Source organism: Callithrix jacchus, chromosome 14, assembly GCF_049354715.1.
Source record: "Callithrix jacchus isolate 240 chromosome 14, calJac240_pri, whole genome shotgun sequence".
NCBI classification, from domain to species: Eukaryota; Metazoa; Chordata; class Mammalia; order Primates; family Cebidae; genus Callithrix; species Callithrix jacchus.
The window spans coordinates 51,237,442-51,253,136 of record NC_133515.1 but is presented as its reverse complement, the minus strand read 5'-3'; the positions used below and the strand labels follow the sequence as shown (position 1 = coordinate 51,253,136).

Genomic DNA, 15,695 nt, shown 5'->3' with positions numbered 1-15,695 from the left:
ATAAAGTTCACATTCTTTAGTTTGATCACAACAACCTTCACGATAGGACGTTTGCCAGCCCCATCTCATTCCATTTCCTATCACTGGCATCTTAAACTCCAACTTGCAGTTCCTCTAGTATGTCATGTTCTCTTTGCCTCCCTTTGTCCCATCCATTTCTTCTTTTATTTTAATAATTATAATGTCTATTTGTCTTGTGTTAGCTCAAATGTAGATAAAAATCCAAGAATCCCTCCTAATCTCTGAGTTATATGTCTCTCTTTCAGTTAGTTTCCCATAGTCTATAGTGCTATCTCAATCATAATATTTAATCATACACTGTATATTACTTTACTTGCCTATCTACCCCACTAAAACATAAAGCCATGAGAGCAGGTACTAGCACAGGCATATAATAGGTATTTGATAAATGTTTATTAAATAGAAGTGATATTTTTTTGGAGATTGCCTTTTTATGATTTGGATTAACATTTATCTGCGAACCAAATAAAGGTATAGAGAATCAAATTTATTTGCAAACCAAATATTGGTATAGAGAATCAAAATTACCTTTTCACTCTGTTAATGTAAATAAAAGTTCTAGAAGCAGAAGTTCTAGGAGTGAAGTAGGGATTTACTTAAGCTAAGGATAAATGGGGGAAACTACTAGGACAGTTTGTCGTTAGTGAAGAGAGTGTAAAGAAGAAATTACTTTGAATTAGTTAATGAGGAATTAGTTAATGGTGATTTTAGATGTCACCAAAAGCATGATGAGGAGGAGGAAATACTTAAACCATTCAGAAAACTAATTTAGTTATATAATAGAATCATCTCGATAGTATTTTTTTATTGCATTTTAGGTTTTGGGGTACATGTGAAGAACATGCAAGATAGTTGCATAGGTACACACGTGGCAGTGTGATTTGCTGCCTTCCTCCCCTTCACCCATATCTGGCATTTCTCCCCATGCTATCTCTCCCCAACTCCCCACCCCCCACTGTCCCTCCCCTATTCCCCCTAACAGACCCCAGTGTGTAGTGCTCCCCTCCCTGTGTCCATGTGCTCTCATTGTTCAACACCCGCCTATGAATGAGAACATGTGGTATTTCATTTTCTGTTCTTGTGTCAGTTTGCTGAGAATGATGTTCTCCAGGTTCATCCATGTCCCTACAAAGGACACGAACTCATCGTTTTTGATGGTTGCATAATATTCCATGGTGTATATGTGCCACATTTTCCCTGTCCAGTCTATCATTGATGGGCATTGGGTTGATTCCAGGTCTTTCCTATTGTAAACAGTGCTGCAATGAACATTCATGTGCATGTGTCCTTATAGTAGAACGATTTATAATTCTTTGGATATATACCCAGTAATGGGATTGCTGGGTCAAATGGAATTTCTATTTCTAGGTCCTTGAGGAACTGCCACACTGTCTTCCACAATGGTTGAACTAATTTACACTCCCACCAGCAGTGTAAAAGTGTTCCTAATTCTCCATATCCTCTCCAGCATCTGTTGTCTCCAGATTTTTTAATGATAGCCATTCTAATTGGTGTGAGATGGTATCTCAATGTAGTTTTGATTTGCATTTCTCTAATGACCAGTGATGATGAGCATTTTTTCATATGTTTGTTGGCCTCATGTATGTCATCTTTTGTAAAGTGTCTATTCATATCCTTTGCCCATTTTTGAATGGGCTTGTTTGGTTTTTTTCTGTAAATCTGTTTGAGTTCTTTGTAAATTCTGGATATCAGCCCTTTGTCAGATGGGTAGACGCAAAAATGTTTTCCCATTCTGTTGGTTGCTGATTCACTCTAGTGACTGTTTCTTTTGCCGTGCAGAAGCTGTGGAGTTTGATTAGGTCCCATTTGTTTATTTTGGCTTTTGTTGCCAATGCTTTTGGTGTTTTGGTCATGAAGTCCTTGCCTACTCCTATGTCCTGAATGGTTTTGCCTAGATTTTCTTCTAGGGTTTTTATGGTGCCAGGTCTTCTGTTTAAGTCTTTAATCCATCTGGAGTTAATTTTAGTGTAAGGTGTCAGGAATGGGTCCAGTTTCTGCTTTCTGCACATGGCTAGCCAGTTTTCCCAACACCATTTATTAAACAGGGAATCCTTTCCCCATTGCTTGTTTTTGTCAGGTTTCTCAAAGATTGTATGGTTGTAGATATGTTGTGTTGCCTCCAATGCCTCTGTTCTGTTCCGTTGGTCTATAGCTCTGTTTTGGTACCAGTACCATGCTGTTTTGATTACTGTAGCCTTATAGTATAGTTTGAAATCCAGTAGTGTGATGCCCCCCGCTGTGTTCTTTTTGCTTAGAATTGACTTGGCTATGCGGGCTCCCTTTTGGTTCCATATGAAGTTCATGGTGGTTTTTTCCAGTTTTGTGAAGAAAGTCAATGGTAGCTTGATGGGGATAGCATTGATTCAGTAAATTACTTTGGGCAGTATAGCCATTTTCACAATATTAATTCTTCCTAACCATGAACATGGAATGTTTCTCCATCTGTTTGTGTCCTCTCTGATTTAATTGAGCAGTGGTTTGTAGTTTTCCTTGAAGAGGTCCCTTACGTTCCTTGTGAGTTGTATTCCTAGGTATTTTATTCTCTTTGTAGCGATTGTGAATGGCAGTTCATTCTTGATTTGGCTCTCTTTAAGTCTGTTATTGGTGTAGAGGAATGCTTGTGATTTTTGCACATTGATTTTATATCCTTAGACTTTGCTGAAGTTGCTTACCAGTTTCAGGAGTTTTTGGGCTGAGGCGATGGGGTATTCTAGGTATACTATCATGTCGTCTGCAAAAAGACAATCTGGCTTCCACCTTTCCTATTTGAATACCCTTTATTTCTTTTTCTTGCCTGATTGCTCTGGCTAGAACTTCCAGAACTATATTGAATAGGAGTGGTGAAAGAGGGCATTTTTGTCTAGTGCTGGATTTCAAAGGGAATGCTTCCAGTTTTTGCCCATTCAGTATGATATTGGCTGTTGGTTTGTCATAAATAGCTTTTATTACTTTGAGATACGTTCCACCGATACCGAGTTTATTGAGGGTTTTTAGCATAAAGGGCTGTTGAATTTTGTCAAATGCCTTCTCTGTGTCAATTGAGATAATCATGTGGTTTTTGTTTTTGGTTCTGTTTATGTGGTGAATTACGTTTATAGACTTGCGTATGTTGAACCAGCCTTGCATCCCCGGGATGAATCCTACTTGATCATGATGGGTAAGTTTTTTGATGTGCTGTTGCAATTGGCTTGCCAGTATTTTATTGAATATTTTTGCATCTATATTCATCACAGATATTGGCCTGAAGTTTTCTTTTCTTGTTGGGTCTCTGCTGGGTTTTGGTATCAGGATGATGTTGGTCTGATAAAATGATTTGGGAAGGATTCCCTCTTTTTGGATTATTTGGAATAGTTTCAGAAGGAATGGTACCAACTCCTTTTTGTATGTCTGGTAGAATTTGGCTGTGAACCCATCTGGACCTGGACTTTTTTTGTGTGGTAGGCTTTTAATTGCTGCCTCGACTTCAGACCTTGTTATTGGTCTATTCATAGTTTCAGCTTCCTCCTGGTTTAGGCTTGGGAGGACACAAGTGTCCAGGATTTTATCCATTTCTTCCAGGTTTACTAGTTTATGTTCATAGAGTTGTTTGTAGTATTCTCTGATGATGGTTTGAATTTCTCTGGGATCTGTGGTGATTTCCCCTTTGTTGTTTTTTATTGCATCTATTTGGTTGTTCTCTCTTTTCTTTTTTATCAGTCTGGCTAGTGGTCTGTCTATTTTGTTGATCTTTTCAAAAAACCACCTCTTGGATTTATTGATTTTTTTGAAGGGTTTTTGGTGTCCCTATCTCATTCAGTTCTGCTCTGATCTTATTTATTTCTTGTCTTCTGCTAGGTTTTGAGTTTTTTTATCTTGCTCCTCTTTCAATTTTGATGATAGGGTGTCAATTTTGGATCTCTCCATTCTCCTCATATGGGCACTTATTGCTATATATTTTCCTCTAGAGACTGCTTTAAATGTGTCCCAGAGATTCTGGTATGTTGTGTCTTCGTTCTCACTGGTTTTGAAGAACATCTTTATTTCTGCCTTTATTTCATTGTTTATCCAGTCAGCATTCAAGAGCCAGTTGTTCAGTTTCCATGAAGCTGTCCGGTTCTGAGTTAGTTTCTGAATTCTGAGTTCTAGCTTGATTGCACTATGGTCTGAGAGACTGTTTGTTATGATTTCAGTTGTTTTGCATTTGCTGAGGAGTGCTTTACTTCCAATTATGTGGTCAATTTTAGAGTAGGTGTGATGTGGTGCTGAGATGAATGTATATTCTGTGTATTTGGGGTGGAGAGTTCTGTAAATGTCTATCAGGTTTGCTTGTTCCAGGTCTGAGTTCAAGCCCTGGATATTCTTGTTAATTTTCTGTCTGCTTGATCTGTCTAATATTGACAGTGGAGTGTTACAGTCTCCCACTATTATTGTGTCGGAGTCTAAGTCTCTTTGTAAGTCATTAAGAACTTGCCTTATATATCTGGGTGCCCCTGTATTGGGTCCATATATTTTTAGGATCGTTAGCTCTTCTTGTTGTATCGATGCTTTTACCATTATGTAATGACCTTCTTTGTCTCTTTTGATCTTTGTTGCTTTAAAGTCTATTTTATCAGAGATGAGAATTGCAACTCCTGCTTTTTTTTGCTCTCCATTTGCTTGGTAAATCTTCCTCCATCCCTTTATTTTGAGCCTTTGTGTATCCTTGCATGTGAGATGGGTTTCCTGGATACAGCACAGTGATGGGTTTTGATTTTTTATCCAATTTGCCAGTTTGTGTCTTTTGATTGGTACATTTAGCCCATTTACATTTAGGGTTAATATTGTTATGTGTGAATTTGATACTGCCATTTTGATGCTAGTTGGCTGTTTTGCCCGTTAGTTGATGAAGATTCATTATTTTATTGATGCTCTTCAGCATTTAGTGTGTTTTTGGAATGGCTGGTACTGGTTGTTCCTTTCTGTGTGTAGTGCCTCTTTCAGGAGCTCTTGTAAAGCAGGCCTGGTGGTGACAAAATCTCTGAGTACTTGCTTGTTCGCAAAGGATTTTATTTTTCCTTCACTTATAAAGCACAGTTTGGCTGGATATGTAATTCTGGGTTGAAAGTTCTTTTTTTTAAGGATGTTGAATATTGGCCCCCACTCTCTTCCTGCTTGTAGAGTTTCTGCCAAGAGATCTGCTGTGAGTCTGATGGGCTTCCCTTTGTGGGTGACCCGACCTTTCTCTCTGGCTGTCCTTAGTATTTTCTCCTTCATTTCAACCCTGGTGAATCTGACGATTATGTGCCTTGGGGTTGCTCTTCTTGTGGAGTATCTTTGTGGTGTTCTCTGTATTTCCTGCATTTGAGTGTTGGCCTGCCTTGCTAGGTTGGGGAAATTTTCCTGGATGATGTCCTGAAGAGTATTTTCTAGCTTGAATTCGTTCTCTTCATCCCCTTCTGGTACACCTATCAAACGTAGGTTAGGTCTCTTCACATAATCCCACATTTCTTGGAGACTTTGTTCATTCCTTTTTGCATTTTTTTCTCTAATCTTGGTTTCTCATTTTATTTCATTGAGTTGATCTTCGACTTCTGATATTCTTTCTTCTGCTTGGTCAATTTGGCTATTGAAACTTGTGCATACTTCGTGAAGTTCTCGTGTTGTGTTTTTCAGCTTCTTCATTTCATTCGTATTCCTCTCTAAGTTGTCCATTCTTGTTATCATTTCCTCAAATCTTTTTTCAAGGTTCTTAGTTTGTTTGCATTGATTTAGAACATGTTCTTTTAGCTCACAGAAGTTTCTCATTACCCACCTTCTGAACTCTGATTCCGTCATTTCGTCACACTCATTCTCTGTCCAGCTTTGTTCCCTTGCTGGTGAGGAGTTTTGGTCCTTTGTAGGAGGCCAGGTGTTCTGGTTTCGGGTGTTTTCCTCCTTTTTGCGCTGGTTTCTTCCCATCTTTGTGGATTTATCCACCTGTCATCTGAGTAGTTGCTGACCTTTCGATTGGGTCTCTTAGTGGACGCCCAGATTGTTGATGATGAGGTCTTTCTGTTACTTGGTTTTTCTTCTACCAGTCTAGCCCCGCCACTGTACGACTGCTGAGGTCCACTCCAGGCCCTGCTTGTCTGGGGTACACCTGTAGCAGCTGCAGAACAGTGAGGGATGCTACCAGTTTCTTCTTCTGCTATCTTTTTCCCAGAATGATGCCCGCCTAATGTCAGTCTGATCAGTTTTTTTTGAGGTGACTCTGGATATACAGGGGTCAGGGAGCTGCTTGAGGAGACAGTCTGCACTTTATAGGAGCTGAAGGGCAGAGCTGTGAGCTCCATTGTTCATTCAGGGCTTTTAGGCTGCTACCTTTATGTCTGCTGCAGCTGAATTCTTAAAATGCCTTTTTTTTTTCAGATGCTCTGTCTTGGGGAGTTGGGGCTTTCTTTATGTGTGTCCGTTGCACTATCCTGCCCAGCTAGGAGGCAGTCTAGTCACTATTTGCCTGCCGAGGCTCCACCCTGCTGATGTGGGATATGCCCTGTTGCTACGGGCTCTGCCCTGCAGCTGCGGGCTCCACCGTGGGCTCTGCCCTGCTGCCACAGGCTCCGCCCTGTGGCAGAGTCTCTCTGTTATGGCGGGTTGCCTCGGCAATGGCAGGCTGTGTCAGCAATGGGCGTGTACCTCAGTAGGGGCGGATTGCCTCGGTAATGGCGGACGCCCCTCCCCCACTGAGCTGCACTGTCCCGCGTTCAGCTTTGCCCACAGTTTAACTCTCCACCCGGAGCGTTTCGATTTGCCGTTTTGTTTGTCCCTGTGGGGGTGAAACCCACTGAGCCTGCTCGCCTGGCTCCCTGCTTCAGAGTACCTTTCTTTTTTTTAAAGTTGAACGGATGACTCTCTCCCAGGTGTTTCGGTCGCCCGCTGTTAGGGCACCGGGATCTGTGTGATTTCCCGTGCAGCGAGCCACTGCGCTGGCTCAAATGTCACTTCCCAGGAATCTCCTGGTCTGGCTCACTGTCCAAGTCCCGTTTAATCAGATGGATATGCTACTCTGCCCTCCCAAATCTCAGATTGCCGGTTTAGCAGGGCACCCGGACCAGTGTGTTTTGTGTGGAGTGTTGCGGAGTGCCACTGCGCTGCGGCACTGGCCGAAGCAGCCGCAACAGCCAAAACGGCTGTGCCTGCATCCCGTGTCTCTCCTACACCTGGGAATTTCCCCGTTCTGTGGGCAGCAAAGATCCATCTGGAAATGCGGCTTTGACTCACCCTCTGCGCGTTCACTGAGAGCTGCGATCCTGAGTTGTTCTTACCGCACCATCTTGAATCTCTCTCTATTTTATATTTTCAAAGTTATTCCTGTAGGGCAAACAAATAATACTAATATACATGATAAGATGTGAATAATAATTATTTTTTGATTATTTATGAGAATAACTAATAATGGATGCAAAGCCTTTCCTACTATTGAATAATTGTTAGCTGCTGTTATTAATATTTCTTTTTATATGTTCAAAGCTATTCATATTTTTAAAGTTAAAAATAAACCACTTATACATTTTTTTAAAGGCCCAACTAGTAAAGAATGAAAAAAAATAAGTCGTGAAACTGGTAACCACTTAACATTGATCTCACACTCCATTATATTTTTCTTAAAAATTACAAAATTACAATAACTGTAAGTGGCAGGTAAATGATCTAATATATAAATGGATTCTACCTACTGAGAAATTTACTAGGTTACCTTAAGTCAGAATAGGATTTAAAACTATTGACAGAACAAGATGGAAGAAGAAACTTTATAAAGTCTGACTATTCAGCTACTACTGTTAAAATTGGGATAAAAAGTTCAGTTGGCATTGTGTTTATTTCCTATTTTCTGTGATTTACCCTGACTATCTCAAGCAATTTTGTTTATGCAAAATATATTTTCTAATTCAGAAAAAGGAAGTTGATAAGTGAATCAACGTTTCATAGCCATTTTGCTATAAGGTCTATAACATATCTTTGACAGCCTAGTATTTTCATATCTGGATACCTTGGAGATATTGTGAGTTTGGTTCCAAACCACCACAATAAAACAAATATTGCCATAAAGCAAGTCACACAAATATTTTGGTTTCCCAGTTTATATAAAAGTTATGTTTACACTATACTGTAGTCTGTTAAGTATGCAATACCGTTATGTCATGTCTTCTTCACTAGGAGTAGGTTCCATGTCAAGAAGCTGCTTTCTTTGTTTATCCAGAAAAGCAACTCCTCATTCTTTCAAGTTTTATCATGAGATTGCAGCAATTTAGTCATGTCTTTAGGCTCCACTTCTAATGCTGGTTCTCTTGCTATTTGTACCACAATTGTTACTTCCTCCACTGAAGTCTTGAACCCCTCAAAGTCAGCCACGAGGTTCGGAATCAGCTTCTTCCATCTTCCAGACTCCTTTTGATGTTGATATTTTGACCTCCTTCCATGAATCACAAAATTCTTAATGGCATCACAGAACAGAGAATCATTTTCAACAAGTTTTCAGTTGACTTTGCTCAGTTCATCAGAGGAATCACTACCTATGACATCTGTATCTTACAAAATGTATTTTTAAATAATAAGACTTGAAAATCAAAATTACTCCTTGAACTATATGCTGCAGAAACAACACTAATCTCCTTCTACATCTCCATCACAGCTCTTGGGTGACAAGGTGCATTGTCAATGAGCAGTGTTTTTACTTTTTTTTAGGGAGCATCCAAAAAAGAAACGAGTAGAAATATTTTGGAAGGCATCTTTTTTCCTGCACAGCAGGTCTCAACAATGGGCTTAAAATATTCAGTAAACCACGCTGTAAAAAGATGTGCTGTCATCCAGCCTTTGTTGTTGCATTTATACAGCATAGGGAGAGTAGATTTAGCATCATTCTTAAAAGCCCTAGGATTTTCAGGAATGGTAAATGAACGTTGACTTCAAATTGAAGTCACATTCTTCAGTATCAACACAACTTGAAGCTACATTAGCCCCTAACAAGAGAGTCAGCTTGTTCTTTGAAGCTTTGAGGCTTTGAAGGCAGGTGTTGACTTTGCTCCTCTAGCTAGGAAATTGCTAGATGGCATCTTCTTCCAATAGAAGGTTGTACTGTCTACATGGAAAATCTGTGTTCAGTGTAGCCAGCTCCTTCAATGATCTTTGTTAGATCTTCTGGACAACTTGCTGCAACTTCTGTATCAGCATTTACTGCTTTACTTTGTATTTTCATGTTACAGAAATGGGTTCTTTCCTTAAACCTCATGAACCAACCTCTGCTAGCTTCAGACTTTTCTTCTGCTGCTTCCTCATGTCTCTCATCCTTCACAGAATTGACTAGAGTTAGGGCCTTGCTCTGGATTAGGCTTTGGCCTAAGGGGGTGCTATGGCTGGTTTGATGTTCTATCCAGACCATTAAAGCTTTCTCCACATCAGCAATAAGGCTGTTATGCATTTTAAAAAATATTTCAGGTATTTACTAGGATAGAACTTCTAATTCCCTTCAAAAATATTTTTCCTATACATTCACAACTTGGATCACTCTTTAGCACAAGAGGCGTAGCATTCAGACTATCTTTGGTTTAGACATGCCTTCCTCACAAAGCTTAATCATTTCTAGCTTTTCATTTAAAGGGAGAGACATGAAACTCTTCCTTTCAATTGAACACCTAGTGGCCATTGCAGTGTTTAACTTGCCTAGTTTCAGTATTATTGTGTATTGTGTCAGAGAAAATAAGGAGGGCTGGGGAGTAGTAGATGTGGGAACAACTAGGTGGAGCAGTCGGAATGCACACATTTATTGATGAAGTTTGCCATCTTACATGCATATAGTTCATTGCAGCCCAAAACAATTTTAGTAGTAACAGCAAAGATCACTTGTCACAAATCATGTAACAGATATAATGAAATGGTTTACAGTATGGTGATGATGGTAGCGGTGGGTTACCTAGAGTGGTGGCTTCCATCATGCCTGCTGCAGCAGGGAGGCATGGCTCAGGCCACACACTCCAAGTAGGAGCTCCATCCTTTCTGAGTTGGGGAAGGGGCTTCCTGGGTGCTACTACATCTGTCTAAGCCACAGATGTGGATCCAGGTACTCCTGTGTTCTTGGGCCCTGGAGCAGGCAGGAGCCCTGCCCTCCTGGGTATAGCTACAGCTGCCCAAGTTGTGGCTGTGGATCTGGGTCTCCTGCTGCAGAGAGCAGGCAGGAACCCCAACCCTGAGCACAGCTGCAGACCCAGACATCCCTGCAATCTTGGGGGCCTGGGAAGACTTCCCCTGCCCTCTCAGGCTCGGAAGTGCCTGCCCCTGATGCCTGGTGTCTCCCTGCTCTTGGCACCTGCTCCAATCTTGGAACAAAGTTGGAGCTGAGCTCAGGTGCTGACACAAACCGGCCAGGTGTACATTTGCTCAGGCCAGTACTGACATGCCAGCTCCCTGCCACCTTGGCCCCAGACCCCCTCTGGATTTTGGGCACCAACAAACATAGTAGGGAAGTTAATGAGGAGCTGAGGGCAGCTCCATGTGGGCCTGCAGGCACCCATTGGCACATACAGCCTGGGCACCATGAATGACAGCAGGAGGTAGGTTCCAAGGCCAAAGGAGGAGAGTCCACAGTGAGGCCCCATCTTCAGGCTAGGGAGGGCCTGAAGGCGGGGAACCAGACTGCCAGTCTCACAGACCAGAGTGGGAGATTGTGGTGCCTTTTCCGGGCTGCCCAGTCAGCATGCTATTCCTCTTCTCTGAGGCCCATGAAAGCCCTGGGCTCTATCAGAGCTCAGCAGATATCAGGACAATCAGCTGCAGAGAGTAGTAACCCATTCCAGGGCCTCTTCTTTTCTGGGAGCTGGGAAGTTGATGGGATGACTTGCTTGCAGACAGGACCTCCACTCTGCTGAGAGCTGGGAAGACATTGGGACAACCAGTTGCAAAGAGGAGCAACCCATTCCACGGCCTCCTCTCTGCTGAGAGCTGCAGAATCGAAAGGGTAACCTGCCTGCAGAGAGGAGCTTCCCATTCCAGGTTCTCCTCTATTCTAGGAGCTGAACATCATCAGGACACCCTGCTTGTGGAAAGGAGCTACCTACTGCCAGTCTCCTCTAAGCTGTTCTGTTGCTCAGCAAAGTTCCTCTTTATGTTGCTCACCCTCCACTTGTCTGTGCACCTCATTCTTCCAGGTTGCAGGACAAGAACTCAGCTCTTTTAGCCCCAATGAATGGAAAAGCTAAAAGAGCTATAACACAAACAGGGCTGAAACATGCACCTTGCTCACATATTCCTGTTTCTCTTCGCCATATTGCAGGCGAAGAGAGAGAAGAGCTGCCACCCATCGGGGAGTAGCCCATATCTGGGAGCTCTCCATGTCAGGGCTAAGACTCCCTCTGGGGCCCTGTGGTTCCTGGCATATCCAAGCTTCCAGGCGCCACCACATTCCCCTGTGCTGGACGTGAAAACTGCTTGCAGTGCACTTCTTCTGCCTGCAGCCTTGCAGAGAGCTGGTGTTGATGCTACTACATGGAGCTTCCTATGCTCCTACAGCAGCTGGTGTGTCTGACTGCACAATGGCTGGACCCCACACTCACTCACACTCCCTTCAGCACTCCATGCCTGATTCGCTTATCCTTGGTAGGTATGGGACCTAGGTCAGTAGCAGGAGCTGAACACAGCATGTCAGGCCAATTGAGTGGAATGAGTCCAGCAGGCCTGAGCAAAAAAACTTGGGTAAAGGCACTACCAGCTACAGAGTTTTCCAGTCAGAAAAGCTACATTCCAAGGATCCTGTAACAGTGAGAATTACTAAAATGTGACACAGACATAACATGAGCTGTTGGGAGAACCGTGCTGATAGACTTGGTAATCTTAGAGTTGCCACAAACCTTCAATTCATAAGGTGCAGATGGAATTGAGGTTGTTAATAAGCTGACCGTGTCTTAGTGGAGAGTCTGCTAGGTTATTGTGTGGCTCAGTGTAATTACCAGAATGCTTAAAATGGTAGTGAGAGGCAGAAGAGAAAGTCAGCACATGTGATGTGAGAACAACTTGGCCCACTGTTGCTGGCTTTGAAGATGGACTTAGAGGGTCATAAGTTAAGGAGTGGCTTCTATACAAGGGTGGCTTCTAGAAGCTGGAAAAGGGAGGGAAGTAATTTCTGCCCTATAGGCTCCAGAAAAGAATGCAACCTAGCAAACGTCCTAATTTTAGCCCAGCAAATCTTCTGATCCCCACAACAGTTGGATAATAAATTTCTGATGCTTTAAGCAAAAAACCCAAAAACCCTTTACTTAATTAAAAAAAAATGCAATATCTGGGAAGTGCAATAAAATGTGGTATGCCTGTAGGTATTTGTTAAGTCTGTTTCCATGTTAAGTTGTGTCTCTATAGAATGTAAATTCCACAAGGACAATACCATGTCTGTTTTAGTGTCCCAAGAATAGGTCTTGGCATAGACTGATAAATAAATATTTGTTCAATAGATGAATACTTGCAGGCAGCTGTATTATAAATGCATATTAGATGATTTTGTTCAAATAAAATTTAGCATGTGTCCTTAGATTTACAGTGTTAAAGAACATACTTCTAATGTCAGTTTTACAACTGTGTTCTACTTCTAATAATTTTCTTTCTTTCCTACTGGATAATCTGGATCTATTTACTCTATCCTTATGTCTAAGTTATTCCTAGGTTGTAACTTCGGAAACATCAGGGACTACCTGTAGTACCCTAAAAGGTTATTTGAGTTGTCTAATTTTCACCCAGTGAGTGATAATTTTACATATTCAGAGTTGTTTAAAATATAGATGACTCATGTAAAAAATTATATCTTAAGTTTTTTTGTCCTTTCTTTGTCTTTTATTGTCTTTATTATAAAATTTTTCTAAAGCATAAACTCTAGAGTTGCCTTAAAAGAACAGATCCTATTAAAAAATGGGAGTAGAAAATAGTAGCTGTTGTTTGCTTTTCTTGTTTTAGTGCTGATTTTTTAAATGGAACGTGAATACATACTTACTATATACATGATTCATGCATTTATATTCTTAAAACTTTAATACTTGATACTTTCCTACAATATCAAGTATTTTTTTTTATGTTTTTAATGTATACGTTTAAAGAAAAATTCTATTTTACAAATGAAAAATGTGAAAGCCAGTGTCAACTTCTTTGGTTATTATCTCTGTTTTGTGTTTATTAACATAGTTGTTATGTTTATATACATTTAACAATAAAATGCTTTCTATTTTATAATATGAGTACAGCATAACGTTCAGTTTAACATGTCTGTTATAGTTTATCAAAATAACATTTACTGAATGTATTCTGTTGATTAACCAAACATCTCCTCTTTGTCTTTTTGGGTAACAGCACGCTCCTTCTTCTCTTTAATTAAATGACCTTACCTTTTATTTGTCTTGACTGGCTTCTGTTTACAGAAATTGTAAACCAGTTGAATGCTCTGAGCAGCTTAGATGAAGATCAAGATGACTGCATAAAGCAAGCAAATATGCCTTCAGCTAAATCAGCCAGTTCCTCTGAAGGTCTAAGAGCTTTCCTCCTTTCTTTCTGCTTCTGATTGCCTGTATTTACTGTGACCTGCTACCTTTTGACTTCTGTCTGTACTTAGCTGTCAGTTTTGTCTTTGTGCTTTTCCTTGAATGTTTTCTTTGGTAATTTGTAGTGCACCAACAGGCAACAAGATAAAGAACTTAACTTTAGCAAAGTCTTGTGTCAGGATGCTTGATAGTGATTTTAAAACATTTTCTAAGATAATACTTGATCATATAACATGCTATTTCTTCAGTGTGTTTATATATTATAAATACATTGTTTTTAGAATATTTGCTTATAATAAGCCCATTTCAGTTATTCATGTTTGGGAATTAAGAATGTTTTTTCTAAAAATCTATGTCAACACTTTTTTTATTGGATCAAATTAAATTGAGATGAAAGTTTCTTTAGTATAGTTCATTATCTGACATAATTTTTAATTAATATGCAAATGTTTGTTTTGTTTTATTTGAAAATGTTGGTATGCTACAAAATACTTGAATGGCATTCTGTCATTGGTAAAATGCTATATACTATTATTTGCAGGTATTATTCGTGTGAATTTTTACCATTTGAAATGTTTCATTAATGATCAATACTTAATGCTTAACTGTAACGTGGAACTAACCCATATGTTTATTTTCAGAGCTTATCAACAAACTTAACTTCTTGGATGAAGCAGAAAAGGATGTGGCTACTGTGAATTCAAATCCATTTGATGACCCTGATGTTGCAGAATTAAATCCATTTGGAGATCCTGACTCAGAAGGTAGCAAGTTTTTCTGTACTTTTAAAGTCTTTATATAGTCAAGTTGAATTATAAGGGCAGGAAAATATTTTCTTAAGAGACTAACAAAAAATTTATTGTTTATAATGATAACTGTTACTGGGTTCAATACCACTTGGAGTTGATCAGCAGTTCTGGGTTACTTCTATGGAATTACATTTAAAGAAATAAGAATGCGTTACATAAACATTTACATGGGGCTTTACAAGTCTCTTTCGTTTGGTCTACCAAGTAAGGTCAGAATATGGGATGTACTGATTTTGGGTGGTAGAGGCAGCTTCTCTCTATGGTTCATTTTCTGCCCTTCTGCCCCTAACTCTATGTCTCTCTGGCTGAGATTCTCTAGCTGAGAATTAGTAGTAAGAATGAGTTATGCATGTGAAAACATGGAGCAGAGAGAAGATTAAGGATCACTGTTATGATATATATGGCTTACTTGTGAGGTATACAAGCAGCGATTTTTTTTTTCTTCAGTCATTTTTCTTATCGAGTAGTTTTGAACTCATAAAGCCTTGCTAAGGGTTGTTGTAGAAGTGAAACTTCTGTTTAATTAAACTCTGTTTGCTTAACATAAATACAAGAATGATTAACCACTGTTTACATCTTTTTTGACTGCATCTATGAAATCTTCATGAGTTTTAAATAATTTTGCTACTCCCTGGTCATGGTGAAAGTGAGGTTTTTAGCTTTAAGATTCACTGTGTGATAGCAGTATCATTTTATAATTCTTTCTCCTTCTCCTCTTTTTTTACTTTCTCCTTTCTTACCAGACTCCAAATTGTTAATAGTACGTTTGTATTCATGCATTTTTATTTTGTTTGAGGGCTGTATATTATGAACGTATTTTAAATGTTAAAAAGGTTACAATAAATCTTAGAGGCAGTAACTACCTATTTTCATAGATTAGGAAGCTGAAACCCAAAGGAGTTAAATGATTTTACTTTAGGTAAATGGAGGTGGATTTGGAGCTAAGATTCTTAATCTGTTATCTTCTGTTAACCACACAACTTCTTGATTTTATACTACATACAATTAAGTATATTGAGTTCAAAAATTCTTACAAAATGTTTTGAGACATTCAATATTAGAAATTCCTATTTTAAAAATCAAGTTTTCTAAATGTAAGTCTGTTATCCAAGGTATAAAAGAGAGTAGCAGACAACACATAAGATCATATTTCTGTGTAGAAGAGGTAAGCCAGCCTGATTCAGAATCTTTAATTATACCTGTAAATCTAAACAAATATGTGTCAACCAGTGTTCTCTTTAAATATATCCCTTTTAGAGTCTTTGGGGTAAATATATTTTATTATAAAAATATTTTTATAGAAATAATTTATCTTTATTGATTAAAAGCTTGCAGC

At 39.6% G+C, this 15,695-nt stretch overlaps 1 protein-coding gene across 50 annotated transcripts in view; it reads left to right on the top strand.

Moving 5' to 3' along the window:
- Positions 1-15,695, top strand: part of EHBP1 (EH domain binding protein 1) — a 388,496-nt gene that overhangs the window by 208,890 nt on the left and 163,911 nt on the right. For 26 of the 50 annotated variants that reach the window (XM_054244907.2, XM_054244906.2, XM_054244905.2 and 23 more), the window contains 2 exons: positions 13,431-13,535; positions 14,192-14,314. In XM_054244907.2, coding sequence (XP_054100882.1) covers positions 13,431-13,535; positions 14,192-14,314 — 228 coding nt within the window. The remainder of the gene's footprint in view (positions 1-13,430; positions 13,536-14,191; positions 14,315-15,695) is intronic. The other 24 variants (XM_035272471.3, XM_035272470.3, XM_078349234.1 and 21 more) reach the window with 1 other exon arrangement.